Here is a 21439-nt window from a genome sequence, read left to right on the forward strand (position 1 = left end):
GCAAGGCTACAACATATCTCAGACCCATTCAAAGTGGAATATAATAATAAACCTCCAGCGCGCGGGTTTGTCTGCCGTCCAATCCTGCCAAGTTAACCTCATTAATAAATTAATTAGATATTATTGTGTTGGCAGCCAGGGCGGCAGCTGCGGGCCACCGTACTGTCCGCCTTTTTTCTCTCTCTCTCTCTCTCACTCTTTTCTTCCCTCCGTCTCACTCTTTCTCCCACCCCTGGATACTTAACCAGTACAAATAATTTCCTCATCTTTCATGTACGACACATGTATGTGAAATAGTGGAAACTCAAGTTTTTGCCGCTGGATGTGAGTGCCACACATCTGAAGCCCTGGAGAGATGACAACGAGGCCCGCAGATGATGCTCGAATATACAAGGAATAAACCAGGGTCGGGACCTAATGACGTCACTTACCACCCAGTTTCATCCAATAATGGTGACGCTTCACCCATTGTCAGGCTTTACTCTTATAGAATTAATAATCATCATCTTAGGAATTGTGAAAATCGTTGTAGGACTTGATCAATTAACAACAACAAGTTATTGCGGGATTTATATGCTCAGCGAGGAACAACGTTGAAAAGAAGACTCTGAGAGACCGCCATTTGCTTGCAAAGAGAATGTAAATTCAAATCTCCCGCCAAAAATCCTAACCCTCTCGGAGGCTCTAGAACCGGCGGAATTAATTTCGCTGTAATTTTCGATTAACGTTTGATGTTGAAAATGTTATCAACTCAATAGTCTCATCACCTAATACCCTCCTAGAACGAACAACTTGCTGATAATGATAAAAAAGGCACATGCAGGCATTATCATTGCCGAGTGTATGGCATTAAGCCGTAGGGGGACCAAGATTAGGATGTCGGCCATTACCGCGCGTCACTGACCGTTTATTTTCCGCCGCTGTAACCGACGGTGTGTCCCGACTTCCTCTAGACGGTTTATATATAAAATAGCCATATACATGAGGAATGTAAATAGCAAAAAAAAAAAAGAAAAAAAAATATTCACTTGCCGGTATCACAATTTTATTAATGAATGAACGAGAGTGGAAGAGTAATTCAATGTTACTAAATTGGAATGAATTTTCAAGCATATGAATATCACATGTGGTTGGAACTGATGATGATGATGAGGATCAATTTGACAGATTGGTGCTAAATAAAATGGCTGCTTAAACACTTATTGTATATAACCTGTCTCTCTCTGATGGAGTGCCACGAGCCATTTCCTTGCCCTCTTCTATCGTTTGATGTCCATATATTCAATAAGTAACAGTAACTAGATTGAAGCATGCTTCATCATGTGCCAGTGTTGTTCAACGTCTGCAGAATGAATTTGAACTTTATCGAATGATATTAATTGACTGTCTATTTTCATCAATTTGTTTTGATGACACACTGGTAATGCGAACGACTGAGATGGGACTGGCGATGGCTCCGGGAATTATTCAATCGATTATGATTTTTCGGGTACGCAATTGGCTAAGTGTTGGCACAACGTTGGCGCAACATTGGCGTTATGTTTACGGATGAATGAATGAACGGGGTTTTGCATAGACATTCAATAAATTCGAATGAAAATCTACCTTCCGGTTTTTCAACGGAAAATTCGGAATATTGGAAAAATTTAATTAATTTACTCGGTTGGTAACAGTTAAAAGGTCAACGAAAAAAAGCATTGGGCGATTTCGTTTTAATAGACGGTTTTAATCGGACAGAGTGGGAATGCTCACGTGCGCCTCCATGAATAATTGACCGCGTCACAAATGAATTTGACGATGAGTCCCAGCCGCGACTGCACAATCCCAATCGTTCGTTCCCCCAAACTCCCCATAACAGAGGGCGCTTTATCGTTACCGCCTCTCCCATGCAGTTAAACACAATCCGTTCAACTTTTGCACCATCTCCTCGTTGAAGTTGTCATTTATTCACAGATCCATTCAGTTCTCCTCTCCCTCTCACATTTTCACTGTGTTCTGTCAATAGGGCGGATGAATCCGTGAATTTGCAAACCACATTAACTCCCACTTTCCCCCTGTGGCACTAGAGCGGGCCGTTGTCACAGTGGAAAAAAAAAATTCCCGGACTATCGAATTGAATGGTCCCACCAATATCCGGTAATTGAAAGGGACACTGATTTTTTATTATTATTCATACGCCCCGAATGGACTTGTAATTAATTTTTCGATCTTTTTTCCGGAATTGATGATATTTTTAAATGCATATAGGGGATGACAAATTCTGGGAAAATTACGCCGGTCCAAGGGATTACCGTATGGTTATAGCATGATCCATTCAATAATTTTTTATACATCAATTAAAAAACCGGTCAACACTAAAGCGATAGTCGCCGAATATTCTCATTCAATTTTTATTTCGACTCACGACACGAACACATCTCCTCACATTGAATAATTCCACAAATATAATCTTCAATTCTTCAATAGAAAATTTCTCTTCCATAAAATAATCGACTGAATATAAAACGAAACGTTGCCCCATGAAAAATGTTGAATCCCATATACTTTCCACTCCACTCTCTCATTTTATTCACTTTTCTCCATTTTATTTCTTTTCCCCCTAACCTCTCCTGTTTTACGCTTTTCTACTTTTTTCAAAGATTTATTCTCAGGCGAGGGCATCCACGTTAAATCGCTTTTTCCGGGTGAAATTTACGACCGGGCAATAACACACCCAGCGCCCTCTTCAAAAGCCACGGGGGGTTATGTTTCTTCTATGTATCCAATACCTTCTTCATACATCGGTTGGATGAAAATGTTGATGCGAGAATTCACCACCCACGGACCACCGGATCCATAACGCCTTCTTCTAATACAACCATCTCCGGTAAATGGTATACCATTGACCACTGAGGCGATCATTCTCAGCACGTTCACTGGTAGCTACCAACACTTGGATGAAGCCAGTGATCTTTGACGACCCTAAATTCCAGGGTGTCCGTGAATGACGGCATCGAACGTCAGTCTGATTCAATTTCATCTTTTGCCATCGTCATTCCTCATCCTTTCTCCCCCTCTCGATCCAAAATGTCTTGAAGATCTTGGAGATCGATTATTCCCTGACCGATTTCCGATTTTCTCTACTGAATCCCGATAGTTCCAGTTATCTCGATTTATTTTCAAGCCACCAGCTCAGGATATGCTGCCATGACCCTCCCCATGAACCTTTCGCAGCTGGATTTGCTGGTCGGACCGATTCTCTCGCGTGGAGATCGATCGGTTAAGTAAATCGTGTATTTCCCAGAAACCAACTCCTCTCGTCACCTTTCGTCATACTTTTTTCACCCCTTAAGCTCTGAGGATCATGTCAAACCACCCGCAAGACGCAGACAAAGACTGAGAGTTGAGTGTGCGCGGGATCGTTGTCTAGAGGGCGCGACATATTGAACCAAATTGGTGCATATCAAACAGGAACCAAATTGGAATATATACCGTAAGTCCCTGAAGCGATTCTGTTGGAAATAGGTGGCCCGGGGCTAGACCACGAGGATCGTAAAACCCCTCGACCGCATCCACTGTTCACTCCACTCGCACCCCCCCCTCTCCACCCAATCTACCTACCCCACCCATCAACTTCTCAACCCTCTGGCGCTGCTCTCCATGCGTGTGCAGATGTCTTGCATTTGCCGGGGAGTAAATTAACCAGAATCAGCCATCAATATCTCAAGAAATTAAAAATAACTTAATGATTATCATTATTTAAATACCTCGGTTATACGAATGAGTTTATCATCCGTGCAACTTACCAAGTTTAGGATATTCATGTATTTCTGACGGGATTTGAAATTATGAGACGATGTGGAAATAACCCGTTCATTTTCGTGGTCTACAAAATTCATCGCTATATTTGAAATTGACGATTGTTTGGAATAATTTGAACTGGCGGTTCATTTCGGTAGATTAGGTGATGGAGGGGCTAAGTTATTATGGATGAAGGAGTGATTATTTTTGATATTGTTGCAACAATACTCCTCATTTCACCTGAATTGTTAATATCAGTCTTTAATACCAATTGACAGACAATTACAGCTCCAAGAATAGACAGTCGTATCGTCCCTTGATGGGCAGAATATGTATCAAAATTAGTTCATCGATTATCCAGTACTTGTGCTGGTGGATATAAACAAATTTTTACAATAAACAATCCTCTCTCCCTGAGGATTATCAAGAAAACTAGATAATTCACGAAAATTCGATCACATTCTTCGCTTCGAGATTCTCTGACTCATGTCTGACTATTCCCTGGGCCTATCCCCTAGTCCTTCAAAACCCCATCAATCGACATTTTTTTCCATTGGAAATTTCCTCACCGCAGCTCTTCATTACACCAATTTTTATTGGCCTCCCCCTCCCCCAATGATTCACCGAAAAAACTCCCAAAACTCGATCAACCCCTCTGAATCGCGAAAAAAATAGTCGTCTTCCAATGTACGTTCGATCTATCCGCAGAATCAATATGATTTACCCATTCTCTGTCATCTCGTTTCGTCCAGCACCAATTGAGCTTGTTTAATCTGTGCCCCGAGCCACGCAGTTACGTATTGGCTCACCACAAGCACACACACTTACCAATGCGAAAAGGGAAGCCAAGTGATTCGTCCATACGTGCATTGACCACATGAATTTGTAACTATCACAAAGGCTAAAGCTCCATGGCACCATAATGGTGATAGTTTAACAAGTGGGTAAATACGTGCCTCACGCGCCGTGTCTGATCCACTCGTGATCGATGAAACGCCACATTAGTGAATGCTACTGCCTCACATCCAACCAAACAAACTCATCCAATGTAATTGATAAATTGACAGATTAATTCAATCAATGCAATGTATGGTGATTACATGATTATGTAGAGCAGGCTGATGCAATACGGTACAATTCAATGTTATTGGATCTCGTATATTCGAAATTGGCAATATTTTTAACCCCCTGAGCTCGAATTTAGGGTTAATTCCGGCTAAACTGGGCCTTACTGAGAAAACCGATTATTCGAGGAGTTGATTACTACAAACGCATCCAGCATATTCATTCCCGATTGTTACTAATTAAATACTGTTCAATCGACGTATCCATTATTACCTCAATTGACTAATCCCGTAATAACGAGTGTTTACATTTCATAGTGATACATTGACGCGTGATTTGAGTCGATTGAACCGTAATAGGGTCACCCAACTGGAGATATTCCAAGGGCCATCGAAATTCCGATTCGCATCCGGATTCCGGTCTCAAGAGGGGGACCCGGCTATAGGGGATAGAAACCCAATACTACGGGACACCCACTCGACTCCACGAACCCCCGTTAATCTCACCCCCTGCCGCCTCCCCCCCCCTCATCCCCCTTCACCCTATCAAAACATCCACTCGATTCCGCCGCATTACGCTTGTGTCTCGGTACTGGGCTCCTTTGTCTGTCTCTGTCGATTCCCTGTCATTTTCCGGTTGTCCTTCAGTTTCATTTCTTCCTTTATTTTCACTTTTTTTTTTCGTTTGTTCTCTTTTAACTCAGCGTCGTTTTCCGTACAGTCGTCGATGTGCAGTCGCTCGACTGAATTCAAGTTTATGGTTTAGGAACGACTGGAGAGAAAGGGAGAACTGATTTTTTTAACAAATCGAGATATTTTTTAATTCGAGTAATCGTTATTATCGAAATTTAGTGGATGAACCGGAGATCGGCTGTCCTGTGGGGGATTTATTTATCAATTTTTTTGGCGCACCCTTAAATGCATCAGCAACGATCTGTCAGTGGATCGACCCCCCCCCCTCTCCCTCGGCGACATATCATTTTCCTATTATTAAAATGACCCCAGCGCAATCATCTCCATTCTCAACCCTCGAATAATTGAATATTCGATTTGGTCGTGTACTTTGATAAGTCGAATCATTAGGAAGCTCCCAACCATTCCAACTACCGTAACGCACCCCCAGGGCTGGCCATCGTTTCCGGCTTTCGGTGGGGAGGGAAGGGGGGCTGAATGGAGCAAATTTCCTCACAACGAATCACCGCGGACAATCCCCAAGTGCCATATGACAAGCCTCAAAACATTCATCCGATCCTCGACATCATCATGACTTTGATTATGCAGATCCCCGATGTCGGGGATCTCTCGTGATGCACTTCATACATCTATTGTGTGAAATGACGGATGAAGACTGATGTGCGGTGAGCAAAAGTACGATAAAAATGACGTGGAGGTCTCGCGATTAGACAGAGACAATAAATGTTGGATAAAAATTAGAGGAAAATCAAGTAAAGTATATGGAAAGCTCCGTAAATTATTCCGAAAGTAATTTTACTGATTCGTCTATTTGTATTTGATTTCGGAGCTTTGATCTCACTTGGAAATTACGAAACTTTCACGTGATTTTTATTGAACTATTTCTCTCCGTGTGGACTGATAAAAACGGAGTTTTATGGGAAGAAACTCGTGGCTGAATAATTTTCAAGATCAAAATTTATTGCACTAGGGATGAAAAACTTTCGCGAAGCTTTTCTATTTGTTCCCACCATGAAGACAGTATTTTTATGACAAAAAAAGCGAATTCTCATAGATAAAATTTTTAGTTTTTTCACTGAAGAAATCCAAATCAATCAGTCAATTCATGAAACCAAAGAAAAGTAATCAACGGGTCAACGGGGTATAGGATAAAAAACCCAACGTCAATTGACGTTTACCCACAACTCCGATAATTACTCCGTTCATAATTGCATAATTACCTCCAAAGTGCCGACATTAGTCACCACTAACTCACGAGAAAAAAAAAATTACGTCACCCATGGAATAATCCGGCACGCGAACAATAACAGTCGCATAATCACAATTACCCACAAACATCGTCACCCCATATTTCAAAAATATGTGTCACACGAATTCCAATTAAAACATAATTCCATAATTGGCTTTGTTTGTTCGGGTTATGTTCCCATTGCACCGATCACGCGCGTCCTGAATCTCTTTGAAGCAACTTTGAAATAATCTTTTTATCATCTTCATCGTGCACTTCTGCTTCGTTTCTCTTCATGAGCATCAATCGTACGATTTTATTGATTAATCTTGCTGAGAGGGTTCAATTTGTTTGCGCCTCTGGTGTCCATCCGATTAGAAACGGAAAAATTCACCATTTTATCCATAAATGCAGGGAAATGTACCATTAGATGAGCATTAAATTTTTTTCACAATCAGAGGATTGTGATTGTGTGCAGTTGTCTTAGAATTTATTCAGAAATTTTCCCTGTGACCTTTTAATATCTCGTATTGCGGCATCTAATCTTCTCACGGCCAAATAAACCCCCAACTATCCACAATTGAAATGAGTTGAATGGACGATTTGAGTGGTCGAATGAAACCAACAATGAATTAATATAAATCAATTCGGTTAGTTGAGATTAACGAAGATTTCATCAGGGCCAATATGTGGCATTTGCGTCGGCGCTTTCTGGTGTATGTCCAAGTGGTTGTCCTATGGAGGACTCTCACGTACATACGATAAATACATACATGGAGTTTGGCCACCAGTGAGGCAGACCAGCTGAATACTACGGGGGAATAGTTGGCTGTAGAAGGGAATGGGAATTAATTAAGCGGCACAAATTGCTTGCATCGCGTTAAGGCCCTCATTCGTTGGCTGACACAATTTAATAAAATCGTAGACCAGTGCTTGCACACTTTCTTGATGTTTGTCTTGTACATTTTTCTCACTCCACAGTGGCAATATACCGTGTGAAGATACATCGACGGGGCGGGAGGGCGGAGAATTTTTTTTAATTCAAGAGCATGCGGGACATCTCGTCTATTTATAAAATTCTCAGAATTTCAAGTGGAGTAAAATGCGTAGAATTGAATTTTATTTAATCTGTCACGCGAGATGGATTCTAGTTATTGAAGCTGTTTATTTGTGTGATTAACAGCATCGAAATTTATCTTAAGTTCAGTAAAACTGGGTTGGAAAATTTCGGACAGAAAATTCAGATAAAAATTATGGAACAGAAAAAAAAATTCGTGACAGTTCAGTAAAATGTTCCTTAACACCACGTCATATTTTTCATTTCTCTATTAGATAATAATCTCAAGGGTGCTTCTAAATTATTGTGAAATCATGCTTCAGCATCTCAATTCAATTGAAATATTAAAACTTCCCTGCATATCATATAAAAAAACGAGTGTCGATAAGTAAACAGCTATCAAAGTCTATGAAATCTACTGATGTAACGTTAGCTACCGCAAACCACATGCCGCACACCCCTGTAACAACGGGGTGCCCCGGAGCCACCAGATTCGACCCCTTCCCCCCCCGCAAAGACCATCATACTCCACCCCCATCTGCACCCGAAAGTGCACGGATTAGCCTCGCTACATTTCATCCCTTCTGTCGACGCGTATGTTCATCGTGTGTTAAACCACGCATCTACTCGCAGTGGTGCCACCTTCATATTTACACTGTGTAAGTGTACTCAAACAGTAACTGTGTACTCACCCCCTACGTCGATTATTACCCCGCTGATCTCCTCGTGAGCCCTCGAACCTGTACCCCTTGCCAGTATTTTACTCGCGTTCATTGTGGTCTTGTAATCTTTTTTCTCCCGATGGGCTACTGAGGATTTCCGTCAGGGGAGTCTGGGAATTTCACGAACCATGGGATTAATCTGAAAAAAAAAATTTAATGTACCGTTATAAATCAATGGAAAAACAAGTGGAAAATTGCTCTCCTATTGGGGGTATTAGTAATTTTCACCAACAAATCGATATTTTTTCCCATTGACTAGATCGGCTGACAGAGTATCTACATTTGCAATTTTTTATTTCCATTTTCTCATTAAAAATGAGCTGGTGAACTCATCAGAACGATAAATAGAGTAAATTGAGTAAGGCCTCCCCTTGAACTGATTCACTTTGCTATATCTCCAGCACTCCGAGGATTTACGTCAAAACTTCATTAAACTTTTAACAATATGTGCCCCTAAAATATCAAACTTGCAACTTTCCCGGTCTACGCCAATCGATTTGACCACAAAAATGGCCTATTTACCGTCAAACATAATTTTCATTTACTCCAAAATTAATTAAAATTCAATATATACCCAGACGTCCACGATTTTTTCCCAAAATTGTCTGTGAAACTGAGTAAACACAGAACATTCCCAGAAATCAAGAACAATTTATTCCCAAAACTCGCAGAATCTTTATTGCAAATTGGCACCCCTCGTGCATAATTCAACCCTCTCCAAACCCCTGGTTAACTCCCATCAGAACTCCACTCCCCTCCACCCCCCCTGAGTCCCTAAAATTGACAAAATTTCGTTAAGTTTCGCCCAGCAATTACTTTTGATATCCGACACGCGGCCCAGCGGTAATTACTTTTCTCCAGCGTTGAAGTGAGACAGACAGTCTAAAATTACATCTGTATACATCAGCATAGTTGCAATAGAGCGAGCTATACCTGAAGCACCACTGGCTCCAAATGAACAAGAGGGAGACAGCGAGAGAGGCCGACAGTCCTAACCGGCGAGGAGCGGCTAGGGAGTGCGGGCGGGCTTGGATAATAATCCGCTAATATCAATTTCAAATTTCAATTAGTATCATCTCGGTTGGGCTGGCGGGTACGTCCCCGGACGCCTCGCCGGAGCACGCCATGATCTAAAATTCAATTTGTCCCTCTTCGTATACATAACGAGAGAACCCGTAGCCCCATATTCGTGCAAGTGAGAGAGTTTTGATGTTACCGACAGAGATGGAGATCAAGTATCTGAAGCCCCCCCTCCTGCCCCTCCTTCTCCAGCCCCCCAATGCACTATTGAAAAATTATTTGTGGAATGAGGGCTACCCATTAAAATTATTCCCCATAAACACCCATCTGCAGAGTAGTGAATGTAATAATGCATTTTAGAAGACTATAATCTTCATTCGAGTGCCGGCATAACCTCAAATACGGGCTAAAGTGAGACAAAGTTTCATCACAAATTGGTGACACCGTAGGCCGCTTTATTGAATTTGCGATGGTTGCGTAAGAGGTACAGCAAACTCCTGGCATACATTGTATTAATTATTCACACGCATTTACAATCCCTCTGTCGATAATAGAGGGGTTTGAAAGTGAGGGGGGCCGTGCCCCCCCCCATCATTGTCCTGCAGGAGTATTGGTCTACATATTTGGCCTTTTATTTCAGATTGGATCCCTCCACACACATCAGACGTCTAATCACCACCACATACCAAGTCCCAGCCAACAGACGTCACCGCAGTCAACGACTCCGGTGGCGGGTGCAGGTTCACCAGGTGGGGGGCCGGGGAGTACCCCAAGTATGGCGGCCAGAGCTAGCAGTATGTTCTGCTACCACTGTCCTCCTGGTCTCCCGGCCCCCCGATTACCGCCGACATTGGAGTATACGTTTGCACCGACGCATCCGTGTGAGTAGACATTTTTATTGTATGAGGGGGGGAGGATGAGCGGTCCATCACTGGCGTTACGTTGGCGTTGAATTTTCGTCTGATCTCGTGCTGGCGTCACGTCTTTCGATGATTCTTTCGAGTGAATTATCCCGGTGATACGTTTCCTGAATCGTCGTGCATGACGAAAATCCTCAAAAGGTCCTGAAACTTTCTTCTTGCTCAATCAACGTGGTACAGTAAAGTCAGCCAAGTATGAAACTTTTAAATTTCAAACGACATGGGAAAAGCGAGTTTACCTGTTGTCCACTCACCCGAGGACACTTCACCACCATTTCAAAACACTTTGCCTAACTCAACTTGAACGAATGGGCTCCTGTGTTTATCGGGTCTTCCACGTCCGGTTGAGAATTCGAGTAGCCAAAAAAGATCCCCTCAACTATCAATCTAACAATCCCCCGGGTTCGTACCGCTATACTTGATATCATGACACAAGTATCAGTGAAGTACTGTTAAACCAATTTGACTAACCGTGTCATATTTTGCGATACATAATCGCATGATTTATCACAAGTGCCATTTCCTGGCGTGATGATTAATAATTCAGGATACAGTGGAGGGGTTACCAAGATATTCCCCTTTCAAGCTGATCGATCATCATTCTACATTTTGTAATTCAACGTCGTTCATACTGTGTTCAACCAATTTTACAAAACATGATTTGAAGAAATGTACAGAATGAATAAAATATTGGTGGAGGGGTAGAATGGTTCAACCGAAACCCGTTGGGTTAGAAATTCAAAGTGACGCATGTTCTACTCTCCCGTGGGGTGGGTTCGGGGGGGCAGGGCAGGGTGAGGCGAGAGAGACCGCCCGGGAAAATTGAAAAAAACGTAAAACGAGTTATAAATTTGATGGCTATGTGGGATATATACATTACACGAGAAAGAGAGAGAGAGAGGCCGGCCTTTGAATTTTTTCCCCGCTGGATGGTATATTGAACGTATAATGTATTTATGTTCATGAAATATTTACCCATGGATTACCTGAAATGAACGAAAAAAAGGGGAAAATGGTATTTTCAAAATTGTTGATGATGCTGATAATTGAAAAGTTGATTCATTTCGTTCGAATGATTTTTCAAACTCACTGGGGCAAAATGGACTGATACACGTGTATTATTGTGTTCTCTTTGAAGCTCATCATCAACTCACCAGAAATCCTCTCGTCGATCGAATAAACTAATATCTTTTTCGAGTGTCCTAACTCAATTTTCTCTCGGTATCCATTATTGCCAAATGAACTAGACAACCAGTTGTCATAGTTGGGGGGTGTTGATGGTGGATAAAGCCCCCTGTGGTGCCGCTTTCCCCTTCTCTCTATCGAGAAGTCTCCCCCTTGAAACTCGTCGTCTGATTCCTCTACCGCCCTACCGGGATAAACAGATTAGGTAACTACGTGATAAGTCGGTAAGTGGGTTCACTCGGCCCACGGTCCAGAGGCACGACTGGACCCCCTCCCCACTGTACGTTCCACAATTCACACATACATAGAATACACTCACTGAATTTCCTCTTCATACCCCCAGTGAAAACGGACAGGAGACCAGCGGCTTCGTCTACAACATCTAACTACCTCGTTAGGATCATTAGTGACGGTCAGGGTGTCATTAGATTTGGCTCCTGCAACGTGTAGTTTTTCCACTGGGAACTACATTCATTTTCGGCGTTGAGAATTTTGGCTCAGTTTCGGTTATTGATTTTCCTCGGTCTTCGTCGATTGTCACTCTTCGAATCCTGGGAATGTCAAAGGGGCGACGATGACGGATCTTCAATTGGAAGTTATCCTTCTTTAATTTCATGTCAATTCTCACGACATGGCGACGACATACATGTTGAAACATTTAGTCGTCGTCGTCAATATCAATTGCAGCGAATTAATTATGGACAAGTTGAACGGTCGAATTATATTGTTTGGTTTTGGCAGAGGTTTCCAAGTTGATGATGCAGGTGGATGAGATTTTTTTTTGTGTGTAGTCCACTCTAGAATACTAGGGGAAGTGACAAAGTGCTCATCTCCATCAATTCCTCCAAAAATGAAAGGCACCAGAAGGTTTTTTTAATTGGTAGCCGTCTTTCCTCGTTTCCTGTCAGCCATTCTGACATCATGACGACAGATATGCCAAAGTACAGAGCGCAGTTGTTACTCGAAGGGTGAAATATACCATCGAGAGCACGTACTCAAGTTTACCCCCGGTTGATTAACCCTTCTCCAGAAATGAAAAAAATAAAAGTAAGAATCAACACGATGATGTTGATGTAGATGGCTGGTGGAAGCCATCAAAAAACGTAATGTCAAATTTATTTTTATTTATCTGAGATGATCGAGTAACGAAATCCCGTGCTATCGTACTTCTTGGCAATCGAATGAAGCGTATATCTCACAAACTGACTCTTTCACTCTTTCCCCTTCGGTCTTTGGTTTCCCTTCCACCTTTTTCTTAATAAATTGGATCAAGTCCTCATCCTGGTCGTCTCTCTCCCTATTGCCAGGGTTTTTCTCTACACTCAATGAAGAGGTATGGGGTTGTCTAGGTCCTTGGCTTTACTCTACCAAACTCTAATCCAAGATCTTGAGTGGATTTCAGTTTTCCAGGAGTCGGATAGAGAAATGGAAAATTTATTTACCAGTATGTACGATCTGGTGGGTACGTAACATCTTGGCCTGATTCAAGTTGGAAATATTTCCAGCTCCTGTGAGGCATTCCAAATTTCACAGATATTGTCATGTGTCTTCGGCCAAACTCAATTAAATTGTCAATCTCCTCGAAGAGTTTCCTCTCGGTAACAACAGCACATCATTGTACAATCTCCAATTCCAATTACTGAGCCCTCTCACTCCATTAAATAATTGTCAAAAAAATAGAATTTCAAATGTAGAAATCCACTCATATAATTTTCATAAGTTTAGGAAATTAATTTCCCCAATTTTTTGCTCCCTTAAATTTTTATTTTCCACCATTTTAATTCCCGCTGATCCTGCGGGCTTAGTGCCGTGGTAATTAATTGCGCTGATTGCTCTGAATCATTGATGAACGCTTGGTGCGCTTTACAGGCAACCATGTTCAAGCCTATACCCCACCCACTTATTCCGTCCCTCTCATTCCATCAGTCTGTTTCTCACTCACTCCCTTTCTATCTCGCCTAGTTTGCTTTGTACCATCCAGCTTTCAAAGCCACTACCACTATACCTCTGGCTTTGCCAGTTATCCATGCAATACTATAGGCACCAAGCGTATACACAGAAGGTCTAAACTGTACTCGATTTATCGTTGTAGAGGTGATCTCGCCTAATTAGTATACCATTACTGAATCAGAAACGTTGAAAATCAAACATACTTAGTCGGCACCTAATACCGCATGGTTCGCGACGCCAGGAAATTTTAACGATTTCTCTGTAGTCACTTTAGACAGAACTGTCTCACGTTGAGCCACTTTGGCCCTTTTGATTCACAATGAGAGCTAATGACAAGATGAATCAGGGCAATAAGATGACAATCAGGAATCGCGTTATTACCTATTCATCAGCCGGTGCGAAAATATTACCTATTTATTCCTAATTATGTTAAGTGCGTTGATTGCAGATAAATATAATCATCTACGTAAATAGATAATAATTATTGACTCATTACATTGAGATAGATTTACATTTGAAACATGAGCCTCATTTCCCAACATCATCCATACTAATGCGCGGGCACAGCAGAGGGTACCGTTGTACGTGGAGTAGTACTGTCTCACTTCCACTAATTCCTTGCTCTCATATTCAATCCTGTGTAATTAATGCACTTGTTTCCGAGTGATTGAATTTTACGATTTAACGTTTGAATCTATTCACTTATATGCACACATCAATTACGTTTGAAATTTATGGGGGCGATGGTAACGCGGTTCGGGTAATTATACAGATTTTTTAATGCTCCCGGATAGAGAAAGTTTGTAATGAGGAAATGAGTCTGAGAGAATGAATTTGGGGAATCCCTCAGGTCGCGGTTCTAGTCAGGTATGAATTTGGGCCAGGGATTATTAATTTGTAAAATCCCTGTCACTCGGGACTGAAATTCGTGTATGTGTAGACGGAGAGAAATTTTCTATACAAATTGTGGACTGAGTACTGGAAAAAAATTGCAAATCCTGGGTTGTAAAAAAATTAATTCTGCGCAAGGAACAACATATAATAAAAATTATTTAATGTCACATCATTTTCCCTGAACGGGAAAATTTTTCTCAGAAATTTCTCTCCGTACGACTGTCTTAACATCTAGATTACCTGCAACTTGCCCCTTTTATTTTCAGACACCAGCTACTCCGCTTATCACCCAGCCCTCCACGGAGTCGGCGAGGATTCATTTGTCCGCAGAAAACAAAGAAGAAATCGCACAACATTCACCCTTCAGCAGCTCGAGGAACTCGAGTCAGCATTCGCCCAGACCCACTATCCGGATGTCTTTACGCGTGAGGATCTGGCGATGAAGATAAACCTGACGGAGGCGAGAGTGCAGGTGAGACATGATCATAAATATCCTAGTATCTTAAGGTAGGTAACTTACCCAACTCATGTGTGAAATGTTGCTGGTTCTGGACCTGCTCACAGTAAAGTATCCTCCACTCCTCGTCCGAAAACCGAGGCGAAGTTTGCATCGGTGAGCCGGTAATCCCGCAGATTAGGTATCTCGGACTGTGATTAATTCTTCAACCAGACTCCAGCAGTGATTGTTAACTGGCCCCAATCGAAATCACAGCGATACAATCGCACCGACGAAAATGCTGAAAAATAAATAAACGAGAAGACTATTAAAAAAACAGAAAGCTGGGCCATAGAAACTGGGGGGCCCTTCGTCGAGTATGACGCAATTACGGCGCAGACTCATTGTTTCATTAGGAAGGAACAAAGGGAATCTGGAATAATGGACAAATAGGCGCGTTTATGTAGTACCTTCCCCACTTTACCATCACTCCATCTTACTCCATCGTTCTTTTCTCTCACTTGTCTACGTTATATATACTTCAATTATAAGAGGAGGGGGGTAGGTTGTGAGGGCACGTTCACCGGGACGTGTCACGTGTGACAAGCTGGCTTGCGTTTGCCAGCAATCAGAATCATGCAATTTTTTCATGTTATGAGATTTCAGAAGTTTATAAAAATACATGAAAAAATTGGGGGAGGATACTTTGATATGTGGTAATACGATATTGACATATTTGAGATTAAATTCATATTGAGAAAAATGAAATGTCGTTAGTTTTCAAGTTGAACGCGGGATGGAGGATACTCAAGGGGCATTCCCAGGGGGGTGAATGCGGCTTTGTTCCTGGCTATTACTCGCCCCCGCAAAACCCTTAGGATATTATTATATCTGCCGGCTGCCACCCAGTGTACCTACCGGCAAACCCACCAGTAGTTCTTTCTCCCCTTTCCTTTACTAACCATCTCTCTGTCCTCCTCCACGACTCCTGATGAAACATTAGCCTGTGTGTATTTATTTTAATAAACCATTTTCCTGGTCTCCACCGAAAAGTTTCCAAAGCTTTTCCCTCGCTGATTTTATTTCAATTCACCGGCTGATGGTGCATTGACAAAGTTGGAAAATGATATTCGAAAATTGTGGGTTATCTGTCGGATGTTCCCTTGGGGTGGGCACTAGAGGGTACGATTAAATCCTATCTCAGGCTAGCATTATGTCAAGTTAGTCTCATTAGTACGGCTCGAGACACACCTTCGGTGAAACAAAAAAAAAATATATGAGAAGTGAAACACTCGGGAATGAGCGTGGTCGACAGTGTTGGCTCGTTGAACATGCGCCACACCCGGGACGACGTGTGTGTCTCCATCTCCTCACTTGACACTTGGTCGCTGCTCTCAGTGACAAGCTCAGTATCCAATTATCGCATCAAACCCCTTTCTTTTATCCTCAAAAATTTCCCTCACATGCGAGCCAACGCAATTATTTGAAATTCTACCCTCCAATGTGGTATTTACCTGTTGAATTGCAGGTGTGGTTTCAAAATCGTCGAGCAAAGTGGCGGAAGAGTGAACGTCTCAAAGAGGAACAACGAAAGCGTGATGGGAGTAGTGGACCGGCGTCGGGTCCTTTGGAAGGCCTACCGCCGTCATCGTCGAGCGGTCCCTCACCGACCAGTCACCACGACACCGAAGCAGGTAGTGCTGAAGGCGAAGACAATGGCCACGAAGTTGGCACTGGCTCGCGAAGTCCGAGTACAACATCAGCATCAGTGAGCCCCCGACCCCAACAGTCCCAGAGTCAGCCATCACTGAGTGGTACAGCGACGCCACCGCCGACACCGGTGAGGGCGCCACTGCCAGTCAGCACAGCAGGTGGCAGTCTCGTTCCGCCCACGGAGAGGTTAGCATCAGTTCTTTTACATTATTTTTCCCTGTCACCCCGGGTAAAACAAAAAAAAAAATGAGAATTACAGAAGTAACGAGAGAGAAATTTTTTCTCCCTGTCGGGTACATTTAAATCGCCAGAACCACGGAGGGGGGTACCATAGACGGTTTCCTTCGTAAACGCTAGATATCACCCAGTTGGGGGTCCCAAGGACCACCAAGTGAGGTGTATGTGGCTTTTAAGTCCACTATGTATTTACGCCTTTAGGAAATATCACAGGGTTTATAAACCAACTCACCCCACCCTAAAAGCGCTCGCCTGTGTCCAACGAGTAAAACGAGGAACTCCGGATGCTCGACACACACCATTTAACAGACCAACCTCTTTCATTCCATTTCACTCTGTTCTCATCTACTTTCACTTCAACCCCTTTTTCTTCTTGATCGAGTCAGTGATAGCTAGTGTTAATTATGGGTACTTCCTGGTATCTTCATTGTGCGAAGGACAAGCAAATAAATTAATTGAACCGCATAAGCTATCGGCTAACTTCGTGCCTAAGACGTTGTCCTCATTGGTCAACGCATTCGCGGCGGCAGATCCAAATAGGGTGCGGGAATGTGCACTTGGTCTCGTATTACCATGAAAATTATCGCGAGATCGATCAGATGTCCATACTCTCTCATCCTGGGGCAGTCATAATTCATAATATGTACCCTTTGTCTCAAAATGAAAGCTAACAGAAGTATAATAGTCGGAGGGCTCCACTTAGGGGAAAAAAAGAATTTAAAGAAGTAAAACTTTGAAAAGAATAAGGAAATAGATGGAGAAGGGATGGTTGTCGGGACGTACTCCTTTCTCGGCCGTCTCCACCAGTTGTAATTTATTTAAAACCGCTCACCGTAAATATATCCTTATAACTTATTCAGGGTTGCTCCTGGAAGTCTTGCTTCAGGCACATGGTGGGAAACTAGTAAGAAGGGGGGAAAGGGGTTCAAGGGAAGGGTGGTTGAGAAGCTCGGGGCTCCTCACAGCCTAGATGGGTACTACACATGGGTACCTTTACCCCCTAAAAAAATATTCCATCCTTATGTCTGAGTACATCCTTTCGAGGATCCTCTTTTCTCCCGTTGAAATTCACCTCCCTCGGATTTGATTTTGTACTAGGGGATGGAATTATCGCTAATGGATCTGTGCATACTTTAATCGTATGTAGATTAAGGACAAACAATAGTATTGGCTCAATGTTGTCTGGGTGAGTTGCGGCTCAAAATTATCAATGATTAAATATTCTGTTTTGGAGATATTTTTGTGAAGTTCTGACCAAATTATTCAGTCACGATTATACCCCTAGTATCAGCTCAAGCAGTGCAATTAATATCAAATCAGGATTGTCCTAACAAATCACGAGCAATCTTTCAAAACATCTTATGATGATTGTCTCCAACAACTTCATGTCTAAATTGATCCAAAGTGGTCGTGTGCAAACGTTTGGAAATAGCGATATCAGGCGTGAGCTAAGCAGTATCGTAATCGGATCCAACGCCCCTTGGGGTAACCACACCAACACATACAATTTTATCATGTGTGAATACTATATATATTTAACACAGGTACATGAGAGATGTAAACCCACTCGCAGGATAGTTTCGTGCATCTAATTGCCCTTAATTATCGCACTTACTCGGGTAGTCGGGCTTATTCCCACTATCTCGAGACTACCCCGCCCTTTTCACTCCCTCATCACGAAATTCCATTCGGAAGTCTGTTCAATGCTGATTACCAAGCTGCTAGTACTTCTTGGTAATATCTCTGTGCAAAGAGCATCAATATTTGGGATTAATATTCGTCGTAATTAGTGGGGCTCAAAGGCTAGGATGCGTGTTGTGGTAGGTGAGCAGAATTTCTAGTCCGTTGAATTATATCTTATGTATAATATGGAAATGCGTCTCCAGCTTAGACATCAGGATCAAACCTCGCCATCCTAAGCACTGAATTAACACTGAATTCTTCTCCCTGTTTCAGCATCACAGGTACAGGTTTCAGGCCAGTGGAGCCTCCAACGTCGCTGTTCTTCTCACCTCACCTGGCAGCCCAATTCTCACCACCACTTTTTAGCAACAAAATCATCAGTTCAACAACAACATCGCTGACATCAGCAACACCAAGTCTCTGGACAACGAGTGATCATCGACCCAGTAGCCTTCAGGATATGCTAGCATGGGCACCAGGCTGGCCAGGATCACTCTGTGGTTGCTGCAAGCCAGGGAGCGGTGATCTTCACAGGACAAGCAGCCTTGCTGAACTGAGACGAAAGGCACAGGAGCACTCAACAGCAACTGCACTACTCGGTGGTTTAGCTGGTTTTCCAGGTGGTCTACCACTGCCCCTGCATTTACCATTACTACCACCGTTACTTGGCCTCTCGAGGAGGCCTGAACACCATCATTTGCCAAGCGTTGTTCATCAAATTCAACCCAGTACTAAGGAAGATCCTTAAATAATCTTCTCACATCATTGGCAGTCTACCTCTCACCACTATTTAGCAATAAAATCATCGGTGCAAATGGATATTCCTAAGATGAGCAATTCTGGGTCACGTGACTACAAGTGATAATGGAGTTTGTAATCTTCGGGATAGGCCAGTGTGGTAGCGATGATCTCCAGAGGGCAAGGGGTCTTGTTGAATTTAGTTGGTTTTCCCGAATTCAGCCCAGTACTAAAGAGGATTTGTAGAGAATTCAGGTGTCTTGAAAAGGATGTGTTGCAATATCCTAGGGCATTTCAGTCGTTATGGAGGAGTATCTGGAGGCTGTACTCGAGTGGAATAAGGAGAGGAGATAGTGAATATTGCTGTTTGCCACTACGCACTCAATTTTTTATTTAGAGAAAACTTTAAGTACTTCCTTGTTTCACTTTATTACAGGATAAGAAAGAGTTCGAGATTAAATCAGGACCAAGTTTTTAAGTGTGCCTGATCAATAAAATAACGTAGGACCATCGTGACTTTTTTGTGGGCAAAGAAAATGTGATTAAGAGGAAGGAAAGAACATCGTACAGATACACAAGATAATTCTGCAAATGCTATGATGATATTCATGGGTATTAATTGAATCAGAGAGGAGAGGCAAGAAAAACGTAAGCAAAGAATCTAGAAGATCTTTGAAAATTAGTTCACAGAGTTTGCTCCGATCATGCATTAAAAAATTGGGACAAATGAAACTAAAACTTGTATAATAATTTTGTTTGATAAACGTCACTGTAATTGGCGGATGTAAACAATAAAGAATCACAGAATTTAAAAATTATACAATTATAAATAATGCAATCTAGATGATATTGTAGCTCTACGTAATGGTAGTTGTATGAAATAAACTTGTTCTCGTGATACACGTCGTCTCTCAGATTTATTAACCTTTCATCTAAGCTCATTAAGGGCGAAAGTGAACCCGAAACTGGAGTGCCTGATGTTTCGTTCGCGAAGTTTTCAGACAACCGCCGGAGTTGGAGTCCGAAGTTTGAATTTCCACTTCCAGAAATTTCGATTTTAACGCATGTTGTTCTAAAAGGTCTTAGGAGCGATAGTGGATGACAATCACTTGGTAGAATCTACCTGCTTGATCAAACGACCTATCACATTTCTCAGGAAGTATCCAGAAATGCTTGAACACACCCAAAATCGAAGAAACCATCTTAAATTCGGTCGCGTGCCATTGAAACGTAAAGAAAGAAAAATCACTCTGAAAACGATAGACTCCTAAAACGTGGAAAAGAAAGAAAAAGCAGAAAAAAAGGGATAGACCAAAAAAAGTCTCTCAAATAAAACTAAAACATTCTAAAGGGAATAAGGGAAACCGGAAGAAGGTTGGACGAGGGGTTTTGTTGGCAATCAATGCTTTCTCTGAAGAAAGAGCTTTGCTTCCCTCTCTTTTCCAACTCTTAAAAAAAAAATACAAGAAGCGCTCTTAGGACTGGGGTAGGTTTGAGTGGTAAAGCAAGAAGGGGTTGGTCCGTTTTCTCGTCCAATCAGGAGAGAGACGCCATTGATCGGCACGTGGCTTTCCCTAGTCTCAGAGTGGGGGGTGAATCTCTCTTCCCAACCCTCCGGCATCCCTTTCGGAGTGGGAGAGAATCGCATTTTAGGAGGACCTAGCCGAGAAGGGAGGGGAATTGGATGGGTGGGTGGGCTGGAGGAGACAAGGGAGGTAGGAGCGTTCTGCACACTCCGTTACACTTACTGGTAAACCGTATTAATCAACGACATCATGGTTTATCCCCCGTGCCACCTCGCCAGCTTTCCTCTTGCCTCCTACCCCTCTCCCACTCTTACATCCCCTCAACTACTATCCACCCCTCCCTCTTACCTCACTCCACACTGTCTGTCTTACAGCCTTCCAACGGTTCTCTGCTTCTTCCTGCTGCCTCCTCTCCCACTGTGCTCCTCACCTCACCTTGAAGCGTTTCAGTTTGTAGAGAGATTTTAGATGGGACGTAACCAGGCGCCAGGCCACTTTGCTGGAGACGATCGACTTTTAACGACATAGTTCGATACGGCCCACATGACATCTCCATCTTGAGAGTTGGTTCTTTCAATCAATTGAATCTGGTC

The 21439-nt window shown here is 42.5% G+C and overlaps 1 protein-coding gene across 1 annotated transcript; it reads left to right on the top strand.

Moving 5' to 3' along the window:
* Nucleotides 1-10208: 10208 nt before the first annotated feature.
* On the top strand, nt 10209-20238 carry LOC135167006 (cone-rod homeobox protein-like). Its single transcript, XM_064129815.1, has 4 exons — nt 10209-10445; nt 14780-14985; nt 16478-16848; nt 18856-20238. Exons 1-4 carry the CDS (start codon nt 10340-10342, stop codon nt 19328-19330), a joined length of 1158 nt encoding a protein of 385 aa, XP_063985885.1. The 5' UTR covers nt 10209-10339; the 3' UTR covers nt 19331-20238.
* The last annotated feature ends 1201 nt before the right edge of the window (nt 20239-21439 follow it).

This window comes from Diachasmimorpha longicaudata, chromosome 10 (assembly GCF_034640455.1).
Source record: "Diachasmimorpha longicaudata isolate KC_UGA_2023 chromosome 10, iyDiaLong2, whole genome shotgun sequence".
Taxonomy (NCBI): domain Eukaryota; kingdom Metazoa; phylum Arthropoda; class Insecta; order Hymenoptera; family Braconidae; genus Diachasmimorpha; species Diachasmimorpha longicaudata.

What these genes read in the sequence shown, in the direction of transcription:
- LOC135167006 (XM_064129815.1), top strand. Translation starts at nt 10,340, where the DNA reads ATGGCGGCCAGAGCTAGCAGTATGTTCTGCTACCACTGTCCTCCTGGT. An exon ending in GTTTGCACCGACGCATCCGT is followed by an intron (nt 10,446 to 14,779) that starts GTGAGTAGACAT and finishes TTTTATTTTCAG; the next exon opens with ACACCAGCTACTCCGCTTAT. An exon ending in CTCGTTCCGCCCACGGAGAG is followed by an intron (nt 16,849 to 18,855) that starts GTTAGCATCAGT and finishes TCCCTGTTTCAG; the next exon opens with CATCACAGGTACAGGTTTCA.